General features: G+C 32.0%; 1 protein-coding gene across 2 annotated transcripts in view; it reads right to left on the bottom strand.

Moving 5' to 3' along the window:
• Window positions 1–25,575, bottom strand: part of LOC106717540 (voltage-dependent T-type calcium channel subunit alpha-1G) — a 61,864-nt gene that overhangs the window by 26,624 nt on the left and 9,665 nt on the right. For both annotated transcript variants that reach the window (XM_014511417.2, XM_014511416.2), the window contains exon 2: window positions 7,539–7,940. In XM_014511417.2, coding sequence (XP_014366903.2) covers window positions 7,539–7,780 — 242 coding nt within the window. In that variant the 5' untranslated portion in view covers window positions 7,781–7,940. The remainder of the gene's footprint in view (window positions 1–7,538; window positions 7,941–25,575) is intronic.

The raw sequence follows: 25,575 nt of genomic DNA, 5'->3' as shown, positions 1-25,575 counted from the left end.
AATCATACTATGTCTACACATAATCATAACTGTTCTAAAATAATAACGTTAATTTTTATTTTACCGGTAATTAAAATATCTCGTCATTAAAGATTACATAATTTTAAAAGAAATGTCTTTGTGATAATATTTTTGTTATTTATAAAATCAGTAAGTAAGCTAGAGAGTCTCTCGACATTTCATTTCTCAATGTTTTCGAGCATCTTTTGAGGTAAAATTTAAAGAAAAAATGTTTATTAATACTGGGAATACTGCGCAATGATGGGCGATACCTATTTCTTATTTTAAATAAAAAAACTTATTAAATGGGTTTGGTCGTAAAAATTCTGGAATGTGTATTTAAAAAAAATACCTTACTTTTAAATAGAGCTTCAAGTAAAAATTTACGTGTCGTGTTTTAGAATTAATTAGTTTAAGAATGTAATTTTAGCAATAAACGCATTTACTATAAACAAAGTTCAAACGCTCAGGTTTAAATTATACGTAAAAAACTCTTGTAGTTTTTACGACAATGTTTATTTATTATCGTAATTATTGAGTAGCTCAGGTAATAAGGTCTAGGCTGTATTTGAGATAAAGAATAGAAAAAAAAAATATGTTGTAAAAGTTTTATGGTCCCTTTTGAATATTTTCTATAAGCATAAATATAAAAACGATAGTAAAATCTCGTACCATCAACTGGTGTTATGGATGAATGGAAATTATACGAACTCACCAAATTTTGGAGTATTTTTATTAAATATACATGTTTTACTGGACTGACAAAAGAGTAATGTTTTACGCGGGTATTTTTTATGTATGTAGGTTTGCATGTATCTTAATATTTTAAAAGGTTGAACTGATTGACAACTGAGTTGTTATTCAATTCGTATAGAATCCAGTATTTCAAGTCAGTTTTATAAAATAATCCTCTAAGCGAATGTGAGAGTAAATTAATTTGTTAATGAACCCGATTCCGAGATGCGTCGCATGCGTGACGTAACGACTCCCCCGAGACATACTAGAACCTTCCAAGTTTCTTTATTGAACCAAAGTTTTGTAATTTAGCAAATTAATTTGACGTGCTACTTACGTATTAAATGTTGAGATTGATAAATTACCAATTTAAGAGCTGAAAAAGTAAGAATTAAAGAATGAACTAGAATTTTCTGCAAATGACCTAACTTTTTACAATTAATTTGTTTTTTTAGATCCAATTTGAATCTCTAATTTCTTCATAAATGAGTTTCTACAATACTATACATTAAAAAAAACATATTGATATCAGGAATGATATCGGACCACAAGTGTTTGTTGATCAAATCCATTTGGATATGTTCCAATTGCAGCAGACCGGCGGCGCTCCCTTATCAAAATAAGTAAATTGTTTTCGATCTCTGTTGTAGTGGTTTACATTACTAACTAGTGACATATAATATAGAAACGGTCATTGTTAGATGGCATACTATTTTATCTAACGTATATACAGAGCTGGGCATTAACTCGTTAATCCGTTAATCGTTAATTAACGAAGTTAACATTTTGCTTAACGGATTAACTTTTAAGTTAACTTAAAAAATTGTTAACGCTTTTGTTAACTTGCGTTAAACTCAACTTCCGTTAATAAAAGTCCGTTAATCGTTAAATTAGAAACTTGGAGACGTGCCGTCATTTTCTTTAAGTTACGTGCCACGCCACGCTCGTAAGTTCAACTATGTCGGGCGACTGTCGGCGACTCGAATGGTGAACGAACGAGTTGATAATTGATATATGTGAAGTTCGCGTGCAAGTGTGATGCATCAGAGCGTCCGGGAAAGACGTGACCAACAGGAAAAAATCAAAAGAAGGTTCGAAATAGTATATTTCATAACGAGTCTATAAAAGCAAGAGTATGTAATAGCCCACATTCCGAACGCTCTTCGTCTCTGCAATACGCCACTTTTTGAGCAACTGTATTAAAACACTATTTTACTCGTGCTTTTTCTTAAGCTTTTCCAAACTCGTGCGTTCTCTTTCCCAACTGTCAAAATAATGTCTATTAAAAAGAAAAAAACAACCACGAAGATTTTACAAAAAAAATATAATTGAAGTTTTTATGATTCATGCAAATATTTCTAAAAAGAAGCTCCTAATTTGTTACAATATCAGATTTAATGATTTGATTCACTGAATTAGGTAAGGTTTCATTTTGTTTCATCTAATTAAATTTCATTTTCATTTCATATCAATAAAAATAATCTACTGAAGACCTGGCCGTTTGGGCATAGTTCCCTTTTCCCCAGAATGGGTGAAGAAAACAAAAAAAATATATCTGTTTGTATTCTTTTACGGTTGGCGTCATGTATCCAAAAATTTATTGAGTTGAGTTTATTGTGTTTTTATTAGTCTTTTAAATTGCTTAATTTTTTCGCAACTATATTAAAAGTTGTAAGTATTAGTTGTTTAGTACACGTGCGGAACTGTCATTACAACTTGTTCCAACTGTCAAGCCTCACCTTCGGCTACGCCTCGGCTCGGGTAGACATTTGTCGGAACTCTTTGCAATGACAGGCTTTCCGCACTCGTAAGGGAACGTACCCATACTACGTGACCCGTTTAGGGGGGGGGGGGAGTCTTTAAAATACTACGGTCAGTCACGGGAGGGGGGGGGGGTGGTTCGGCTTTTTCGCACGTAGTCGATTTTAATGACAGAAATCTCGTATTTTTTCGACCTATATTCGAATATAGCGCGGTGTTTAGCGCTTTGTAAACTCACAGTTGGTGCATGGTGGACCACCTGTCTCGCGTGCGACCTCTGCGGATTCTATCCAGGAGGCTACAAGAGGTTTTATGTGTTTTGGAAGAAAGCGTGGAGTGGTTAGACGTCGAGACCATCGACGAACAAGAAATAGCCAAGACTGAAGAAACTTTTGATATGACTGCCCCCTTAATCAACGATGTATCCAAGTGGATTGATGCTGGCAATGTATTTGTTGAAGACGTATGATATGAATATTAATGTGATTAAACAGAAAATAATTGTTGTGTTCGTAAATTAAGTTACTGTAAGTTACATACTGTATAGCAATATGTTTTCACAAATTTTGTTCTTTTTCATAATACATAATTCACTAGTAATTTAAGTATGCAGGCAGTCTTATGCAATAAAGACAAGTATGAGTCAAATTTTTTTTTTTTTCTATTTTTGGCGGTGAAATTATTAAAAATCATAATTATGAATTACTACGTGAAAACTAAAGGGGGAGGGGGGGATCTTGGCATATACTACGAATGGTCACCGAGGGGAGGAAGGGGTCGAAAAATCTTAAAAAATAGGTCACGTAGTATGGGTATGTTCCCTAATGAAATATACTATAATACATTCATACTTATCTCTAATACTAATGTGTTATAGAATTTTAAGTCAAATTAATGTTTTAAACAAGTGTCACCACAATAAGTGTGAAATTAGTGTGAATAACTTTGGTATGGTTAACTGTTAACGATTAACTTTAACTTGCGTTAAGTTTTCGAGAATTTAACGCTTTAACGATTAACGAAGTTAATTTTTTAATTAACGAATTAACGATTAACGAAGTTAACATTTCGATTAACTGTGCCCACCTGTGCGTATATAGTTATGGTTACTTTCTATCCATTACCATTTCCTTTGTCTATTTGCGAATTGCCAGATTGCGTAATATTTGATATAATAGAAATATTAAGAACTTGAATAAATTTTTTAAACTAATTTTAATCTATTCCTGAAAATATTTCACTTTTTCATATTGGCACGTTCAATTATGTAATATAAAATAAAAAAATCAAGCCGTAAGTTCATTAAATAGCCAAACTCAGATTGGTTATTTTTTTATATTTTTTATATTACAAGGTGGCAAACGAGCAAGCGGCCACATGAATTCGCCGAAATGGCGAAGCGACCGCTGCCCATAGACATTCGCAATTGCAGTTGCCTACCCTCAATCGACAAAGGAGGAGACGCACGAAAAGAGAATATGTAACAAGAAGGTTACCTAAAGAGGTCCCTTAATTCTCTTACTAAATTAACATTAAGGAACGACGGCTATTAGAGGAAATAGTAAGACTGTTAAATATCACAAAGAATTGTCAGAAGATCAATTCGTTTTAGAAAATTACGAAGAGATGATTCCAGAAACGCTGGACGTTAGCAAATTACCGATAGTCCCCGAAGCTTGGCTAACTCGTTAGTAGTTGATATAGTTTTCAACGAGAAATTGCAAACGACTTAGATTCCAAGGTATCATTTAAGTGTTAATGTTCCACTACCATAGTTTGCACTATTTTATTTCTTTACTGAAAATTTAACTTCGTTCAATAATTTGTAGGCATCCTGTTATAAATTACTGAATTTTGTGGTTTATCGATAAAAAATTCCTCCAATAATTTTTATAACAACCTAGTCGATCGTTCGATTAAGTTAAAATTGTTATAATATAATCATTATTAAGAAGCCACAATAACCAGACCAGAATAGCCACATAGATAGTGGTCACAAAGGTATGGCAGATTTTATTAATAGATGTAGATAATTAAGATAAGTTAGTGTAGAATTTACAATAAAAGTTTCGCACCTCGAATGGAAAGTTTCAAAAGTATTGTTTGTTACGTCATCGAAGCGGTGTATCAGTGAGTTCAACATTGTTGAGAATTTTACTTTGGAAATGAGCCAATGGAATCTTTGTTTATTTATTATGGACAATTTTATAGACCAAAAACAGACGTGTAAAAATAAAAAAGAATGTAAATCAGTTCTTCAAATTATACTATAATAACTACGTTGACTACGGAACTGAAAATATAAATGTTAGCTTCATTGTCAGCATCATGAATAGCATGAATATTTAAACGCTTTCAAAGTAATCGCTTTGTAGTGAAATAGTGTAGTAAAAGAATGTTCTTTGATATGCAAAATATCAGTACATTAATAATAATATAACATATCTTTACAAAAGGAATACCTAAATACTTTTACATCGTTGGAAACTTTATAAAATTTTGGATCGATTACATAATTTATTTTACTTTCGTTAGCTTTATGTGTACAAAGAATCGTCTGAAGGTATAAAAATTATAATTAGAGGGCAAAACAAAGCTCATGTGAATGCTGTATATTCCTTACCAAAGAAAGGACATTTTATTTTTCTGTAAATTACCGTAAAGTTATTGAAAAATCATAAGAAATGTTAATTAACTCGTTCACTTTTTACTATGCAACAACTACACAATACTCTGCCTGGTAACATATTAACACAAATTTTCTAAACATAGAAATTACTACCAGGAGTCTACCTTTGTGTTTGCGAATCGATAATCGCTTACAAGTAAAAAACTAAAAATATATTTCTAAGAAGCAAGCTATATTAAAAGGGTGTGTTCTACAAAACAATTAATAAATAAAATACGAAAGTTAAAAAAATGTGACTTTTACCGTAGGTTTCTGACAAAATCTCTCTATAAAACATAACGTCATCATTGTCATTATCTTTGAAAAAACAGTGATAACAATATGTTTTGAACGGAGATTTAGGTCTCAGAAACCTATGGTTAGAGAGTTATACTGTAGTACATAATTTTTGCTTTGGAATCTGTTGCTTTTCATAGTACACCAGACACTCTGTATACCAATAAATATAACAAATAATGTAACGTATATGTTAAAAATATATAGAGAAGGTTATACTACGACCTATACAAGACCATCTCCATAAATAGAAGCTCTCAAACTGTGGAATAGCTCTTTTTACGCTATATCGCTGGAAAATTGCCTGAAGGGATGGTTACACGCTCGATCAAGTAAACGCGTTGCGCTCTAGAAATGGACCGCTAGTAACCTTTATTTAAACTACAGATAACCCTACGATAACGCTCCACATTTATATATATTAATAAAATTGAGAGTGTTTGTATGTAATATAGAGAAAAAATCATACTTCGTACACGTGATGTTGCTGATAATAAGAAAACAATTTTTTAAAATTTTTGTCCATCTATATGTTTGTCCGCAAAGCCGAGTTTTTTTTGTGTAATCTCCGGAACGGCTGGACCGATTTTGACGAGATTTTGAAGAGAAAGTAGCTGCTGCACGCGGGCATATTATAGGCTACTTTTTAAAAATTCTGAAGAAATCGCGGGTGAACCCTAGTTTACTATAAAAAGGACCTTGACCGTGATGTTTTTCTAAATTTAATTTTGTTTTTAATTTTTTCAACTAGTCCGTAAATAAATAATTCATAAGAAATACTAGCTGTCACTCGTGACAACGTCGGCGCGGAATTAAAAAAAACTTAATAATTAGCCTATGTGTTCTTCCAGACTATGTTTTTCATCTGTGCCAATTTCATCAAGATCCGTTAAGCCGTTTCCGAGAAACATTATACAAAAATCTATCCATCCATCCATCCAAACATTCGCATTTATAATATAAGTAAGATTACGTCTTTACTTGCCAGAATTGAATGAAGTATAATTTTTATACGTTTATAAATAGATTAATTGCAATACTAATAAAACCGCATGCGGTACCGAGAACTGCGGAAGTCAGATAATTTTACGATGTACGCGTAATGTTCGGTTTTGGGGGTCGACTATAATTAGATTTAATCCTATTGGTTGTTTAAACAATCGTTTTCAATATACTACCAAGACTTTAAGAAAAATTTTCTTTCTTGGAATCAACTTTACTGTAAAACATTTAAATTAAACTCTTCACCTAGTTAATGGGTCCTATTTACATTTCACTATTAATTTTTAATAATTTTTCAAAGAATTTTTATATACGTAGAAAAGGTTTGATGCGTAGATCATAAGATCTTGGTTTTATAATTGTTTCGGACCTCTTTGCTATTTTGATAGTTGATGTAGTTTTTTATTATTGACTTATGACGTTTTTTGTTCTATTACTTATTTCTTTCTGTTTGCTTGATTTTCTGTTTTTTTTTATTAAAATGTAATAATTCTTCAACTTGTATCATCGTTTTATCATTTGCACAGATTAATTTGGTTTGTTCATTTCAATAATATCTTAATACTCACACGAATCAATTTAATATTTAAAGGTTTGTTTTTTAACACTCTGTATATCTTGTTCAATATTGAAGAACGTTTTCGAAAGATATATGTAAATATATATATATAGAAGTCGTAATAAAAACCTATAAGTACCTATTGAATTATTGATAAGTACTAAAAAAAATGAACTAAGATACTTTTGACATTTACTTAAAACATGGCTTATTATAGAATATTCAAAAAGGTCGTGTAATTAAAGCCATTGTTAACTCTGAATGCAGATACTAGAGTACTCGTATAAAAAAAGATTTTATAATGTATTTGAACATGTCAACGGAGGTCTCTTGACATATATAAACAATTACTCGCTCCCTGCCAAAGGTCAAGGTCAATAATTCATATTTTAACAACTCTCATATTTACGTAAGCGTGTGGAGAATCTGAAAATGGTTAATTATACAATATGAAGTACCAATCGTTTAAATAGCTCACTCAACTACGGCATTCAGACCAACTATTAAAAAGGATATGGATTGGTGATCAGCTTCAGGCACCAACTTCTCGGCCTCGTCTCCTGCGTCAGATACCGCAGAGCGACAGGTGTGAATCCGGGGAACGGTAACCCTTGGCCCGACGAGCTCTCCGTACTTAATCCACCCTCTGAGTCAGAATTCCCCCCCTCCGAATCAGAACAACCCCCACTTGATTCCGAACCTGGCCCTTCTTCCCTATACCCGTAGTAAGGCATCTCCCTTTCTCTCTCACTTAACATATAAGCTCATAATATCACTTTGAAATGTAACGTCTATTCTACGATGAATCATTTCCAATTTTCAACTGTACACGTAAGAATCGGATTGGAGTAGAAGTGGATGTTTGGAGCGCTTCTTCAAGAGGTCGAATGACTGCTCCATGTTGGAATGTCGGTGAATCTGAAACAAAACCAAAATCTATGTAGTTTAGAATATTATTATTCGATTGCAAATTAGTAAGAGATGAATTGACGTATACATGTGTCATGATATGATGATTACGTACGTGTTACTTGAAGAAAACAGACAATTTTATCTCGGCCTAAATACCAAAGTGGCAGATGTTAGCCCTGAGACAAATTCTTAAAAGAAAATAAAACTTAAAGCACTTTTGGCGAGATGAAAAGAAAGCTTTGTAGATGAGCCTGCAACGAAGAATGCGGCGCTCATTTACTTGAAGGAAGCCGGGCGATTTAGTGCTTCAAATACAGTTTTTACAACCAGTAATTAAAACAACTGACGCCCGGACGACGTCTCAATCGTCCATCGCTGGAAAAATTGATAAACAGAACAAAATTTCCATTCAGTATTCGTAAATATCTTCTTTAATTTTAGTGATTTACGTTCAACTCGGTGTCGCGTTATTTGTAATAATGAACATGTAATCGAAGCGCAGCAAAATTTACAGATATTAAGAATTTTAATCTATGGAAAAGCAAATCAGTTTATGGTTTTGAAAGGAAATGGTTTATTTGTTGTAGGTAAATACTTTATTGAAATATCGGAGAGAACTGAAAGATGCTTAACCTCTTTCCTAAATTACAAATTCAGAACAGTTTCAGTTTTAACAGAACAGTTAAAAATCTGGGTTTACCTAAACAGTTATGATGTGTGAAAGAAGTTTATTTTTTCTATAACAGCAAACACTAATAAGTTTTCATTTTTTATCATTTACTTTGTTCGTTCGGAACGAGCGTTCAATGTTATGCTACATCTCAAATCTGATACAATAATTTGAACTCGCACTTAATCTATTTTGTATCTCCATTTTTAAGTGTACACACAATAGTAAAAATCAGGCATCAAACAGTTAGTTTTACTTTAAAAATTATGTAAGTAAAGTAGAAGTTTGCAATTGAATTATAAAATATTGAATAAAAATACGATAGCAAAATATCAGTCATATTTTTCCGCATTTATGTACACGGGAACGTAAAACAAATATACGAGGATTTGCAATCTCTCGCCAAATAAATTTGGTAATAACACGACACGCCGCCTTGGTGTTTATATCTGCGTGTTTTATGAACTATATCGTCTTTACTGAGGTTCAAATTCTTATTTATACAGTTATAGATATTTCTAGAGTATAAAAGATGACTCATCTTTTAGTCTAATTAAGGTAGATAGAGACAGGTTTGGGATGTTCATTATACCTATCTATAATTTATCAACACAACCTATTCTAATTTTCATGTTCAATTCGTTTTATAATAAATATGAATAGTAAATTTAAAATGTCGAAAATTGTAAAATTAAGTACGGATTTCGCGAAACTTTCTGCCTCGCACAACCGCGTTGTGGAATGGTCGTCCTCGGCAGTACTTCTAAACCGGTACGATTTAGGGTTCTTCAAAAAGCGAGCGTTCCACATCGGTAGATGTGCGTGGGCGTCGTTGAACAAGTTTTTCCCGCTGCTCCTTTTATATTTAATAAAAAATCATGACAAATTCAAGAATTAAAGTAATATAGTGGAACATGATACTTATGCTTATGCCTATTTGAAAAAAAGTAAATACATCGGTGCGGCAACAGAAATCAAAGTTCAGAGGTCAACATTTTGCTGTTCAGCAGTCGTTTATCAATTAGTAATTTATCAGCGCTTCAGTTTAATTAACGAGACAAATCGTGCCTACAAAATGTTATGGATTAGAGAGAATTGAGAGCTTATTTGCTTTAGTTTACAATTGTGAACTGTTCCACATTTATCTCTTAGTCGCGGTTAACTCCAACTATCAGCAAGATACTCACATTGTTACGCATTTTAGACATAATTTCTTATCAGTTTGTGGACTATCCTAATGTTTCAGTATGATTTATTATTGCCTGTATATGAAAGATGCATTCTATTTAGTAAAAGTTTTAATACATGTTTATTAGTCATGTGTATTGCAATGATTAAATTTCAAAATTTATACAAATCATTTTCTTTCACCCTTACACGTTACCATGGTTACGTAATCTTAAAAAAAGCCATATAATCTCTTCGCAAAGAGCTCGCATAAATAAGCAATAACTTCTTAAGCACCCAGTAAAGATATGATTCAACATTTTCTCGTAAGCAAATGATAAAACATCTGTGTTGACTTTAGTTTTTTAATCAAGATTATGAGACCATGTTGAGTTAAAAATAAGTGCCGCCGTAGGACAAATTATATCGTAATACATTGTATGTGTAAAACCTACTATTATCGATCGAAGGTTGATATAATTGGACTAGCCACTACGCACTTTCAAAAGCAACAAAGCATTTATGGTCCGGAATCCAGATTGCGATAGTTTGGAGCTATTATTTGCCAATACAGTAGGAAATTTTATTGGAAAATAATTAGGTATTAAATGGAACAATGCTTTAAAGTCAAGTCACGATTTAAAATCAAGCTTAACAAAAGCTTTTTACTAAGCTGACGTAATAATACCCTCGACGCTTTCACTGTAATAGTGTTTTGTTCAAGAAATAGTAGAAGAAGACGTAAACGCCTGGAGGCAATAGCACCGCCGTTTGTCCCCACAAATCGATTGTCGTAAGTACCCCATTATCTTTTCCTTCCGTACGGTGTGAGCACATTTATGTCGATTATTTAGTTCGAAAATACCGTGTTTTTACCGTCAAACTCTAATACATCCTTATTACAGGAAAAAAGGGTAGACTAAGTATTATTCGAATGTTATGTACATTTATGTACCTGCGATACAGTATTAATAAGTTCGCTAGCTACATAGAACATTTGGTTAAATCGGCCAAAAAGCCGACATATATATATTATGACAAAATATATTCTGGAATTTTCGTAATATACCTCAATAAGTATTTAAGTTTCGTACTGAATTATTAATCTTACGTGGGATATGATGTGACACAACTGAAGTATCGTATGATATTAATCATACGAGTGACGAACTAACAACTCCATTCGGCCCCAGTCGAGTCGCGAGCACGCAGAGCCAATAAATCAAACTAAACATGCTTTGCACAAACTTTAGTTCCTAACGTCTGTGGCACACAGCCACAAAAGTCAACCGATACCAAAACGAAGCGTAACATCTGTAGTGTCAAAGATACGAAAAAAAAAAGCGAAAAAGAAATGTACAGTTTACTCGATATTAGAATCAACAACTAAATCTATCGTTATCAGGTCATAAATACTATCACCAAGGGGCCGGGCCCCTTATTCCAAGTAAGAAATGACTAGGCCTTAGTCAACTATGCTGGCCTAGTGTGGAATTGTTGCATTCACATTCATCTGCTTCTTCGATCTTTTCTTTCACCGTAAGAACATCCTCCAAAACCATGTCAATTTCAAGTCATATTTTGCATCGCTTTTTATTCAATTCGCTTTCGCGGCTATTGTACGAGGCCACTTATATTTTATTCAGCGCGGTCTCGTTCTGTTTTCCCAATACCAGTATTGTGCCAGTCGCAGAATGCCGACACTTATAAATCGATTTTATTGGCAACAATATTTTCTTCGAGATACAAAGAAAAACGAATTTCTTCTTTACTTTCATAGACAGGTGAAATTACTCCTAAGTTGGCGTTGCTTGATTTACAAAGGAATGTTATCGGGATTTTATTTGGCTTTGTAGATACATTTTATTGGATTTATGTCTTTCCAAATAGTCGCTACATTTTTGTCCGATATGAGAGTCTGTTCTTTTGTGACCGCCTGTAGACTTAATATCTTAGATTTGAAGAGTAGGGTAATATTAAATTCGTATTCATTGACACAGGGAATCATCAAGTACTTGTACATTTGATTTGAGAAATTAACTAAATCACTTGTATTTCGGCGTTAGATGGACTTCCATTTTCAAACCGTTATAACAAGTTCTAATTCATACTAAGTATATCTGAACTATAAAGTTCATCGTTTATTTTATATGTTCATACATCTGGTCGGCTAGACACCGAGACGGGGCGTCTGTCACCGGGAGCATTCCATCTTAAAGGTCGGCTGTCTTAAATTGGTTAACGGCATGTCTTATGGAACTCATGGATGATCTATGAGTAATAGCTATTATAGCTTCTCAATATTCCGAGAAAAGGTTAGGGAATACATTCATCTGTACTAATTTTAGAAAAAAATATTTGGTTAAATTTACTAGAAAAGTGATACGCTTATTCGAGATTACACAAAAGTATTGGTAATCAAATAATTCGTCTTAATCCGTAATGTTTACACATGCGTGTACCTTATTCAGATTTATTTTCTGTTTCTCGATCGAATTTGTTTTTTTTTTTTTGGTTGTTGTGTATTTAAGATTTACATTGTTTATGGCTAGGTAGTTTGGGCGTGATGCCTTTATTCGTTTTTGTAACCGTTTCTGAAAAAAAACATTGCTCCTGAGATGTCGTTTAGGAAGACTGATGGGTAACTCTCCGGAATGTTAACCAACTACATAAGAACAATGGCCCCTTTATTTTAAGTTTTGTAATAAATTGCTAATAGTTGGTAGATGAATAAATATACTTGGTACTTTTGATCAAATAAAGAACAAACGTTTTTAGTCTATGCGTTTCTAGAATTTACATTCGATTTTTATTGATTAAGTAAGTGAACTCAGTACGCATGGGAAGATTTTTGGCACAAACAAGAAAAGATTTTCCTCTTGTTTTGTAAACAAGCAGAAAAATCAGGGTAAGTAGCAATCGTAATAATTTAAGGCTCTTTAATATGACATGGTAACTATATATCTATCTGAAAACAAAGAAATGTTTGTTTTTTAAATGAAACATAAAACAGATCTTGAATGACTGGCCAGTGTAGGATAATCTACGTCCAAACAGATCAAAGCGGGCGCATACCGATGTTTAGTATTGAACGGTTACAATAGGTTAGTGTTATTTCGGTTCGATCTCCGATGGTTCCAGGCATACGACTAACATCTTTATCTCGAACAAGTGTTTTATTTGTTTGTGTTATCGATCAGCTCTTGTGCAAAATAAAGACGACACTATATTACTTAATTCAAATCCCAAGTTTTTATTTTTTAATCGCGGCTACAAAATTTTTATACAAAATTTTTACATTTAAAATATTCATTTTCTTCTTCCTATTTTCTTTATGTCTGAACTAAGAGATATCTACGTCTTGTCTGTTATATTTTAATTTATTTTCTCAACAACTTTTTACTCGATATGTGTTGATTCGCACGTAAAACATATCGGAATTTAAATTGTGAAAATGTGAAACCATTGGATATATTTAGCCAACAGAATATATGCTGCGTTGCTAATTCTAGCAAAATAGCTGAGCGGTCTGCGAACGAAGCATTTTCATTAAGCTACATAGTGACGTTAGAATTCATGTTCACTTCGCCAGTATTAGTTATTGCGTAATCCATTATTTGTTGGCTTTGAAACAGCCGTTGTTCAATTGCAAAGTAATATGTTCGTGTAATGTTTGTTTTAATTAAAATTTCACAAAGTATTTGTTTGAGATTATTAAATCAGATATAGTTATATTTTATGGATGTTTTTGAACTTTGAGAATTGCAGATATATAAGATATAAGGATATTCTTGGACGCACTCCGCTTGTACATATTTGTTTTGTTCTTGATCTCGAGCATTCTGTTTTAAAGAAGCCAATCGTAAGAAATGAGACAGCTATTTCTTCAACAACCGACTTTTCTTTTTTTATTTTGGATACAATAAGACAAAAAATACACAGTATATCTATAGAAAATCTAAAAATGTAACATGAAGTAAGCCTTCAATCTAAACCGTAAAACACAAGGTAGTCGTGAAGTATCATGAGATCGTGTAAATTTGTTTTGAAATGGGAACCTATTTGTTTGCACCACAATACCGCGTACTAAATACTTAATATTAACTTAGTTAAATCAATCACTGTCACAGTTTAGCTGATTGGCGACGTAATCACTAATCAGCCATTCCAGTCGCGTTCAGTACTAATCAGTAGCACGTCAATAGCTTTGGTATTCCAATAATCAGAGAACGGAAACGATCGATAAATTGACTATAAAGTGCCCCTACAATGGATTTGATTGAAGATAAACATGCTTTACGAACAATTTTACAAGCGGTCGATTTTGGTCTGTCGAGAATTGATTGGGGTTTTTTGACGAATATCAGTATGAAATTGAGCTTTTGCGTGACAATAAAGAATTCATTAAGACTTAGTGATAGTTATTGTTCTGAATGTACAGACATGACATGCACAGATATGTCATCATCATCATCATCATCAGCTCACTATACGTCCCCATTGAGGGGCTCGGAAGTTACCCTATGTAAGGGGTGGCTATGCCATATTCAACCATGCTGAACAAGTGCGGGATGGTACACTTTACACATATCTTTGAATTTCTTCGCAGTTATGTGCCGGTAACATTATTGTTTTCATTCACCGTAAAAACGTCGGATAAAGAACGTATGTAAATCGAAAATTAAAAACAAATTGGTACATGGCGAGATTCGACTCTAAGACCTGCAAATTTATAGTTCACTTGAACTGTAAATTAGCTTAACCCCTGAGCCACCGACGCTCACTCACAGTGGTATATAACATATGAATACAATGGAACAATGGCGAAAATCCCTAAAACACAAACATTTTCCGTAAGGATATTTACTATACCTCTTTCTATATAGATGTACTTTATGTTAAATGATTGATTTTGTTTTATTCATGTTATAAAAACTTTTAAAAGAACTTTTCCATTAGACAATTATGTCAATAACAACAAGACAACGTATTTTACTTCGTTTCAAGATGTTATTAAACTTTACACTTGGCTTAATGTAAATTGATTTCACTTTGGACATAAATAATTACACATCTATCTTTGGAAAAATTAATTAAAAGCTCTATACAATGTATTCGTTTCCATATATTATAATACCAGTTCTTTCTTTAAAAAATTTTGACTATCGCAGATTTTAATGGGTAGTACTGGTCACATAAAATCTGGTATGCCATTCGTTACTTTCTTATTCTATAATGAAAAAAATAATAATTGTGTACTTGAAAACGAGGTGAATACAAAGCTGCAATTCCTTAATCTAAAAGATTTAATCAAGCGATGATACGACTTGATTAAATCTTCTTGACTTGATCATGAAGCCAATAAAATTATATCAATCGTGTAAAACATGTCTTATAGTGATGTATGGAGAGTACATACTATGACAACCCTCCATAGGCAAAAAGGCAGGCAGATGATGAAGCCAAAGTAATCAAACACTTTACCAGTTCAAACCAATATCTCCCTAGCATCTAATCGGGCAGCGATTCCGCGCGTGACGGAACTCGTCTCGGCCGGCGTTGGTTAATCTCAACCGATCCGCTTTGTCCGCAACTGTTTACGTTACGTTCTATTTTCGCTGTCCATCATCTGGCCATTGTTAAAGCGTGTTTACGTGCGGTCGTGGTCGCGGACCAGCCACGCTCTGTTTGCGGTCTCGGTCGGTCTTTCGTGGTCTTTAGGGTATTTCAATAACTACGCTTCTTTTTATTCGACCGCTGTTATGTTTCACGAAATTGGAATTATATTCTTTAGGGATGAGGTTTTGAAATCTATAGGAGAATATTCCTTGGCAAATCGAAATAAATTTTTAATGTTCACGTCAAACAGTTAGTCAAATTTATCCATTAATTATCTGTTTTTTGATTTCAAATTTAAGCTTGAAACTATCAAGCTTTTCATAGAGGCAAGAAATTAAGATATCTGTATTAAATGACAACGTATCAGTTACGAATACTTGCAATGCCAATATGTTTCGCTTTATATAATTTTATTTTATCCACGTAAAAGTCAATGTACTTTAATTATTGATGATCATTGAGACTGGGAGTCCGATTACACAGCATAAAATAAGCCACTTACCGTGGGTTTTTGAGACCAAAATTGACGTTTACAATATATTGTTAACCCTGTTTAGTAACGTAAAAGTTGTAAGTACAAGTGCAAAATACAATTAGTTGTAAAGGCCTTGCTATTAACATATTCACATACAGGATGTTAATTCTATAAACATACCATTGCATTCCCGAGCCACAAATACAAACGTGGAAACGAACGTTCGTATCAATGGAGTGGCTCAAACTTGTTACAGACATGTTTACACAATATGTAGAGAATTTCGTATCAGACTCGTTTGAAAGTTTTGAAACAAAACTCATTTCAATATTGAGATAACTTTATTTTCCATTATAATAATGCGTAGTACTTGTAATATGAATTTGTTGTAAAAGAACAAATCTTTCAATTGTGTTTCAGTAAGTTTTACACAGTCTTTCTTGCTACTATAATCTCATAACATTAAAATATATATTAAAAATGTGATATTACAAGAATGGAACAGGATACTTAACGAATGTTATATTACGTGACCACATGTGAAAGAGGTTTTCTTTAAGTGCGAAGGTATTGAGTGGGCGAATAAGGCTAACAAAAAAATGTGACGTGGGGAAATAACATAATAATTTTCTACTCCGTAGAATCTACGAACAATACTTGATATATCATTTCATACAGTAAATTGGTAATAAAATGTCCTGATTAAAAATAAGTAAATCTATTTAGTCAGTAATGCCTTTCTTACACACGTACGCTACGCGGTTACGTAGATCTTCGAAACCCGACGTTTTTTGACTTGTGCACTAATGTCATAAAGGTTCCTACACGTGTTAGTCGCTGACATTTATTTGCCAAAGCCAGTCGCTGGCAACCTGTTTTTCAAGATCATGTTAAGAAAAGCTGTTGTGATTTTCAAGATGGCGGATCAAATCTATATAGTTGAAATGTAGTCCCTATGCTTGTACTGACCGAATAGACGACTCGTGTCGAAGATTTAACGTTATGTATACGGAGCGAACGCAACTCGATCCTTGCGACACAAGGATGCTATATTGATTTAAAAGATGTACGTTGCTTTGTTCAGGAAGTGGTAAATAATGATATTATAATCGCCAATTCTGTCAGTGAGTTATTTATTCCTCAATACGCAATAATTTGAAAAACGGAAGTTCGTTGGATTGCAAGTGTAAATCTTAATATATATATTTCTTGTGTGCGTGTGTATGTGACTGAACTCCTCCTAAACGACTGGACCAATTTTGATGAAATTTTTTGTGTGTGTTCGTGGAGATTCGAGAATGGTTTAGATTTACAGTTTTTTTTTTTTTTTTTTTTTTAATTCCGCGCGGACGGAGTCGCGACCGACAGCTAGTAATTTATAATAACAACGTGTTTAGTACAACAATCTCGCTACAATGTTTGTACCGTGTAACCATGTACTATTAATATTCCATAATACAATAAAGATACTAAAAACAAAATTAACTTGATGAAGACTAAGGCTGGATTTTAACTAGAGTGTAATAATTAATAATTGAAACAAGTTCACAAAATTGATTTCCTTTTGTTACTTGCAAAATTACTTATACTGGCTTTTAATTAAAACCAATTATATACATCTGCTAAATATTATAAAAGGCAACACTTTACATAAAAATAATTAGTATAAAAGCTTTACTTTATATCTTAATGTTCTATTTCACAGTGTTTTTTACTCCTCGACGTATAAAGAGAAATGAAGACTTCATTTTCATCACTTTACAAAGGTTAAACATTTCTATTGTAAATTCGAGAATCTGTTACAAAAGTCAATATGAAATCGTTATTTATTATTGTAACTGGGATTTGATTGTTATGCGAAACTCTTTGATACGAGTCGGCGCGAATCTTTGTTTGAACGATAGGAACACAATCTGCGTTGTTGTTTCACTCTTGTTTACCTTGGTGTAAGTCTTATTGCGGGAATTCGTTACATCAAAGATGATTTAGGTGGTTTTATTAACACGAACATATCAACTGATATGTTGTCAAATAAACGTCATTTGTATGTGATTGATATCTAAAATACGTAATATTTTTGAACGTGTTGTGTTTAAGAAAAGATACTAACGTTTAATGTTCAGCGGTTTAATAGTTTTGTTCAGATTTTGGATAAAGCATAAGTTTATTATTGGTTACAAAAATAATAATTATTTTCATAACATTTGCTTCATGTGGATTTGAATTAATTCCCTAAGAATATTGCTAACACAACTAATTACTCTTTAGCACATTTTGACTGAAAATAAAAAGATATTTGGTACAAATTTGATGCATAAAACAACAGTTAAATTTTGAATGTCTCGAATATGTTTTTGCAAACTAGCCGTGCTCTCTTAACTTGTGTATTGGTCAGATTCAATCAGAGTTAAAAGTAGACGAGAAAGATCTGAGGATATGAATAAAGTTACACAAAAGTTCTAATTGACCTCTAATTTATTCAAATAATATTTTGATGTAGATTTCAACAATTTTTGAAATGTAAGTTTTGCGTAATATTAATTACATCAAGAATGATAAAGGATACCCACAAGTATGACATTTAAGTAATATGAACTGGAATGAATGTATAACTTTGGATTCGATGCAATTGGCAGCTTGCCGAAGTGCGAACATTTGAATAAACATGAAGAAAGAGAATGCTTTTGTATTGTCTAGCAAAGTAAAACTCAACGAAATTTACATACGATGGTAACAAACTATGACATAATCTTATAAAACATTTCATTAGACACAAGGAGATTTCATAACTACATTTCAATTTGATAAAATAATTGACCATAGCCCTGTATTTATAAACCTTAAAAATACTGTCTTATTTTTTTATCATTCGTGAAAAAAGTAAAAACGTTTGTTTTGTAGTAAAATTTGATACATACGTAGAGACCAAGACCTTGACATGGTCGTCCACTGGAGAGCCACCTCTTAACAATTGTGTACATTTTTAAAAAACAGAGGCTCGACGATAACGAGTTTTTTATTGTTTCGACAACGTTTCTGATGACTATTCTGTATACAAATATTCTTATAAATAAATTGTAAATATATTTTTGATGTTGTGCTGATGAATAAAAACATGAGTATGCATTGTATTGTTTCAATGTGTAATTATACGGTATATTGGTAAATTGATTTTGCTTCGTAAGCCCTGTTAATCTTCAAACAATATTGAATATTAATGCTTTAGGATTTTAAAAAGTTCTAAGCGAAAAAGCAAAGTTCTTAAAAGCAAACTCTCCAAACATTGAAGAATCCTTTTGAGAAGTTCTCTCTATGTTGCATATCGAAGCTTAAAGCTTCGAGTCGTAAGAAAGTGGGGAAAATGGAACAGAAAGATATTTCAATATCTTTCCTTAGGTTCCGTGAAGTATGAAATATTTTTCCTATAAAATATGATAAATATATTTTGTGAATTATGTTGTAGAGTAGTAACTTTCCAGTGATTCGTACGAGTATTAATGTTAATGAAAAAAAAGAAAAAATTCCCTTCCAATCTTTTTGAGAAAAATAGAGCAAATTAAAAAAAATTAAAACAATAAAACATTTATATAATATATTCCAAGTGTAGACGTTATAGAAATAGGGATATGAGCTCCGGAATACATTGTTGTGAATTTGACGTAGTCAAGGTCTACGAAGTTTTTCGTTCACAATTTTCCGACGGGAGAATTGTTATGATGCTTGATTTATTGAGTGCACATTTTGTTCGACGAAAGCTTCAACGTAAGCTGAATATACCATGAATCATGGTAACGGCCCCTCGAGATAAACATTCTAAAGGTCGAGTCTAGTAATAATACTTCGGTTTTTTCGTACGTTTCGTACGCGAATATTCTGTGCTCTGAAGCACGTTTTTATAAATCAGTTGCTACCGTCAGTGTTTCTCTTAACATGGGATTTTGTGGAGAAGAGTGAATAAACCTATCATAATACAGCGCGTTCTCACGTTATCGATAATTGTATTCAGTTATATCAGAAAAATAGATCTGTGGGCCTAGCACGAAATGTTGTGACAATCGTCATCGTATCGACATCGATAAAATTTGATTTAAAAGTGGTGTAGCGTATCCAGCGTAAAGTACACTAAAACTCTAATACTAATTTTGACTTACGAAGGCGATTGTCACAAATATTCGTGGTAGGTCCACTGTTAATCTTTTGTTTTTTCTATAAAAAATTACTTAACCCAAAAGCAGTTTTCACATGTTTTTTTCTATTTCTATTCAAGTGATCGTTATTAATCGGAATTCGAAGTATTGATATGATAATAATAATTTAAAAAAACGGGTGCAAGCGGAACAACGATAAACGATGTATAACAATAAAAAAATCAATAACCCAAAAATGAAATCGTCTTTGACGTCATAAAGTAATTTATTTTCGAGTAAGTGGCATACCGAAATCGGTAATAATAAATTACATATCGAAAGCTTTTGCGTTCAAAATTTTTTTGAGGTTACTTTTCTGTGTTAACTTTAAAAACAAATAAATTAACAAGTCAAAGTAAAGCAAACTTTAGTTAATCAAACTCGGCAAAGTAAGAAGATAATTTTAATGTATTATCTAAGATTAATTGAATAGTTCAACTTAATAAAAACATCCTAAATAGTCCTGAGGCGAACACTGACATTAAGATAACAAACCTAAGTAAACATTCTGAATAAACATGTTAAAAGGTGCTTATAGTTTGAATGTTTTTCTTTTTTAGTCAAATTTTCTTTTACTAAAAGGACATTTTCTTTGTTATTCTAAATAGGTAACAATCTTAAGCATCCTTTAATTGACTTATTTAAGAAGTTAAATTACGAATTTTCATTTCAATAGATGTGATTGTAATACATACTCCTAATAAACAAGCGATATTATCTTTTCTTTAAAACAAAGAAAGTCTTAAATTCTCTCTGACTAACAACATTCAAAAGTTTACATCGTGTCTGGATGAAAACGTATACAGTATAGAACCAATATTGAACAAGGTATCTTTTCACGGTATTTTCTTCTAAAAACTATTAAAATAACCGGTATATGGTAACTCTGAGTCTGGTTCCGCAATTTCACACGTGGCTGAGTTTCAAGGCAAACGTTGTACATATTTAAATTATCGCCCGATATAGATTAAACGTCTGTTTTAAACTTTATAATATGTATAATTTGGCGAGCAAACCAAATAAATAATTTATCAAAGGTTCCGAAACACTTGAGACTATTTTGAAATTATATTATTTGTATTTCATATCTTATGCCATTGAAATAGAGCTGAAAATCGACTATGATACAATTGAATGGTAAATACGGAAATAAGCTTAATGTTTTCTATGGAGATTAACAGAACTCATAGTGCGTACGTACTTTTAGAGTATGTTTGAACAAATTTGTTTGTCAAGAATTTTCCTTAATTTTAAAAGATAAATTCCGTGAAACACGTGTAAATTCTTATCTTCTGAAATAAACGAGTCTGTGGTAGTGTAAAAAGAGAATAAGATTAATGAAGCCATTAGAAAAACTGCTATTTAAAGTCCAACTAATTGAGGTAGAGGTTTAACGATATCGTACCTGTCAGTAAAAACTATTTTACGGCAATCAGACGAAGCTGGAATTTCTTTATATTTTTTCTTCATTTGTAGATATTGTTTGCTTGAATTGTTTTAGTATGAAATCTAAATAATAATTTTAGAAATTAAATATTTATTTCAGTTGAACCTTGTAAAGCGAGAGTCCAAGGAACCGCGATAATTTTCTCACATATACAGGATTCTCGTTTATTCAAGTTCGACTGTATATAGTAGTAGCATACTTAGTTTTATAAATTTAAAGTACAGATAAACAAACAGAACATTTTAATTATATGTTAGAAATTATATATAGAACGATATATACAACTTTTACAGAATTTGAAACAGATTTCAAATGGTTAGTACTCTAAAACTAAGCTATGTCTGTGTCGACTTACGTAAAAAATAATTTTGGGTTTCAACAGTCGGCCAAAAATTGTCAATTGTTCAAGCAATGTAAGTTACATGAACTGTCGTTAGTAACCTACTTTAGAGCTTGAATACGTAGTAACGAGAGGTTTTAAAATAAATGTAGAGCATTTGCCAGCCGTTCCAGTTTAGAGCAGGCCGCAGCCCTTGTCGGCATCTTTTATGAGGACGCGCCTTCCACGCAGTTACCTTTGTTCTCTATGACAACTGTGACATCATACATAAATTAAAACTACGTATAGAGCTCGTAGTGTACATTTGTTGTAGGCGACGTGAAATCACGTGAAAATTATTTTCTTTTTTGTTTGTTTTAAAATGCGTTGTTTTAAAATACTACATTAAACGTAGAGTATGTACCCATGTTTAAAATTATTTATAACTTTTAGTGTATTAATTCGAAGCTGAATATGAATGTGATGAAAAAATGTTTTTCATTGTTGACAAGATACAGGGTTTTTGAATTTACTAGGATAAAAATATGGTATATGATACTGGAGTTGGAATTTGATTTAATTCCATTGGAATGCGATTTAAAAAAGTAGCCTACAATATGACCGCGTGCATCGGCTACCGTCCAGTCAAAGTCCTGTCAAAATCAGCCCAACCGTTCCTAAGATTACACGAAACGAAAGCGGCCTTACGGGGACAGGCGAACATAGATTAAAAAAAAATATTTACGAAATATTAAATTTGTTTTGTCTACATAATACAGACACTCCAATTTTATTAATATGCATAGATGTAGAAGAGAAATGATAAGAATATTTATTTCACCGTGACAACAAATATTTGTCTCAGCGATATAAGACTCCCGTAATATCATTTTATGTTAATATTAAGTGTGTGAGTACACTTTGGAACATGTTTAGGGATTACGGAACATTGTTCAGGTTTTATAGCCCTCTAAAGACTGACAAATACAGAATAAAAACGTTCCAACGTGTTTTAACATTATAACGTTTTTCTACGTTCTCGCGTTGTTTTTTATGTAAAAAGGTCGTTCCACACAAACTCTTTTAAATGAGACAAACACTCCCGGGTCGCATTGAAATAACTTGTGGTAAACAGTCGAACTGTTACATTAACATTTTTGCTCTGAACTTTAATATTTGATGAAACACATAAATATTTATTTCATTTTTATGTAGAGCTTATACTTAAATAAATTAAAATTTTTGTAAGTTCAAATTGGTTCTGAATCTTTTACTAAAACTAAAAGCATTTAAAAATACTAGTTAGTGTTCATTTGCAAGTGTTAATATTTTCAATAGCCCAAACAATACATTACGTATACACAGGATCAATAAAAAATATATAGATAAAAATTTAATTGCGTAAAATATTGTGCTCTGGCTGCATATATAAAAAACTGTACCTTTTTTGTCTCCAGTGACGTCATAACTCGGACAACAGATAGTGCCATTCCACTGGTTCATTTTAAAAAAAAGATAACCATATGTTTTTTCGCAGGTATCTCGAGAGTTGAAAATAATTTATCTTATAAAAGTTTCAATTAAGCTTTAAAGAATTGAAGAGTAAGAAAGCGATGCGAATAGCTACGCACTGAGTTGAGTATGAAAGGTGCAGATAAAATCGTGCGCAGCGTAATGCCCGCTCTGTGAGATCATATGTTTGGAATGCCGGATACAGTCTCATACGTAATATTTTAAAATTATAAAGAAATGTATCATAACATTCTCTCAAGTAATACTGTAACTCACATACAGTAATACAAGTCTTGGTTACTAAGTACGAGCATTTATATTTTTTCAATCAATAAGGTGGTAAAAGATTTGACCTTAAAAGTCACCTGAAGTGTAGTTTTTCTATCAAGTGTAGTATGTGCATGACTTTCTAATTATTCAATATTTTTTTTAAATAAATACATAGTTTACTCTTGTAAAATGGCTACCCAAAGGTTCAAGAATTCTTTGTTCAGTAGTTTTGTAATTTATTTTTTTAATCAAATGTACTAAAGACTTAGGAGATTGATTGTACTAACGCAAGTATATCGGTTATTACTTACATATACTCTACATCTCAATCAGCTATACCGACGTACCAACGTTTTAAAAATATATTTCTTACGGTACTTGTTTGCAAAATGTTTTTAAGAATTTATCCTGAAAGTCGAATGTTCTTTTTTTTAGATATATACATATTATGATTTCAAAATTGTTATTTGATCACGAATCGAAATATATCTTATGATTTCCAATAGCAATTAAAGATTATTTTTTACTTTTACTATCAGGTTTATTTTTTTTATTTTTTTTACAAACATCACTTTAAATAGATACGAATTATTAGAAATCAAACCCAGGACAGCTAGTATGTTATATTTCTCAATATAGTTAGAACATTTAAGGATATATATATTTGTAGCGCGCGTCGTAAAGTTGGCAATATGTGGGTACACACATGTGTTATTTCAAAGCTCGTTTTAGCGAATTTCCTTGACCTTGCGACCGTAACAACGTGAACAAATGTTACCACCAGGTCGGAATGTAAAGTAATATTCGTGAACTTCAATATTTAAAAAAAAAAATGTGTACGTTGAGTTAGATGCATTATGGTATACTTATTTTTCTATATCAGGTATGTAATCTGTTTGTTTCGGATAAATTTAAAGAATATAGAAGTCACTTTACTATGTTAGCGGAATCGGATTGGCCGCTTGTACATTTGTAACCTTATGGAATAAAAAACTGAAGATATCATATGTAAAAACAAAATAGGATAAAAAAACCTTATACATTTCTATAATCTAAGGTGTACATTTATTTTATCGTTACTCTAAGAATTCAAGGATTATTGAAATAAAGTTGTTATTATAAAACTAAAATGTAAACAATTTTTGTATGTTTAACTATTCCGTGCATTAGTCTATTTCCATCATATTTGCCCGGAATGTATTGATTTTTATCCGAGTCAATAAATATTAAAGGCGACTTTTATTTTTTCACTACTTGTGATTTATGTTCAAACGTAAAGTTTTGAACGTTAACTCAAAAACCGTACACGATTTTCCCAATACGTATGTCTTTGTGTCTGCCATGACACACGTTTTTGTTTGTTCTCTATTCATACCCAAACTACATATTAAATTGTGATGAATCTTTTTTAAGTATATTCCGAGTATATAAAAATTGATTTGTGGGCTCTTAAATAGAAAGGTACTTACTAAAATCTTTTAAACGTAATTATTATAATTTGAAGTCTATGTCCTCACAAAACATTTTTAAGTATAATATACTTTATTACGCGTAAGAAAAAGATAATACGATTTATGTTTCAACGCCTAGTGGCATTTTTTATCTATTTAGAAATAAAACATCCTTTCACCTCTAATAAAAACCACCGGAGGGTTTGATAAATTGCTCTTTTTGAAACAGCTTGCCTTTATAATCAAAATGGCTGGCTTTATGATGTAGAAGATTAACTTGATGTTTATATTTTAATTGTATATTTGTTCCAAGATTTTGTTACTTTAATCTTTGATAAGCTATTTATTGCTGTTGTTGTATTAAATTTATTATATTAAAGAAGAAATTGTTTATGAAGCTTGAACACGTGTTTTCAGAAATTTAGACAAAGTATAATTAGAATGTAATTTGTAATAACATCTCACAAAAAATTACATAACAAAGTCTCTTAAATATTCACAAACACTAATTAATTGGCTAATTA

The sequence above is a fragment of the Papilio machaon genome, chromosome 10, assembly GCF_912999745.1.
Source record: "Papilio machaon chromosome 10, ilPapMach1.1, whole genome shotgun sequence".
Lineage (NCBI taxonomy): Eukaryota > Metazoa > Arthropoda > Insecta > Lepidoptera > Papilionidae > Papilio > Papilio machaon.
The sequence above is the reverse complement of the archived record's forward strand: the minus strand, read 5'-3'. Positions and strand labels throughout refer to the sequence as shown.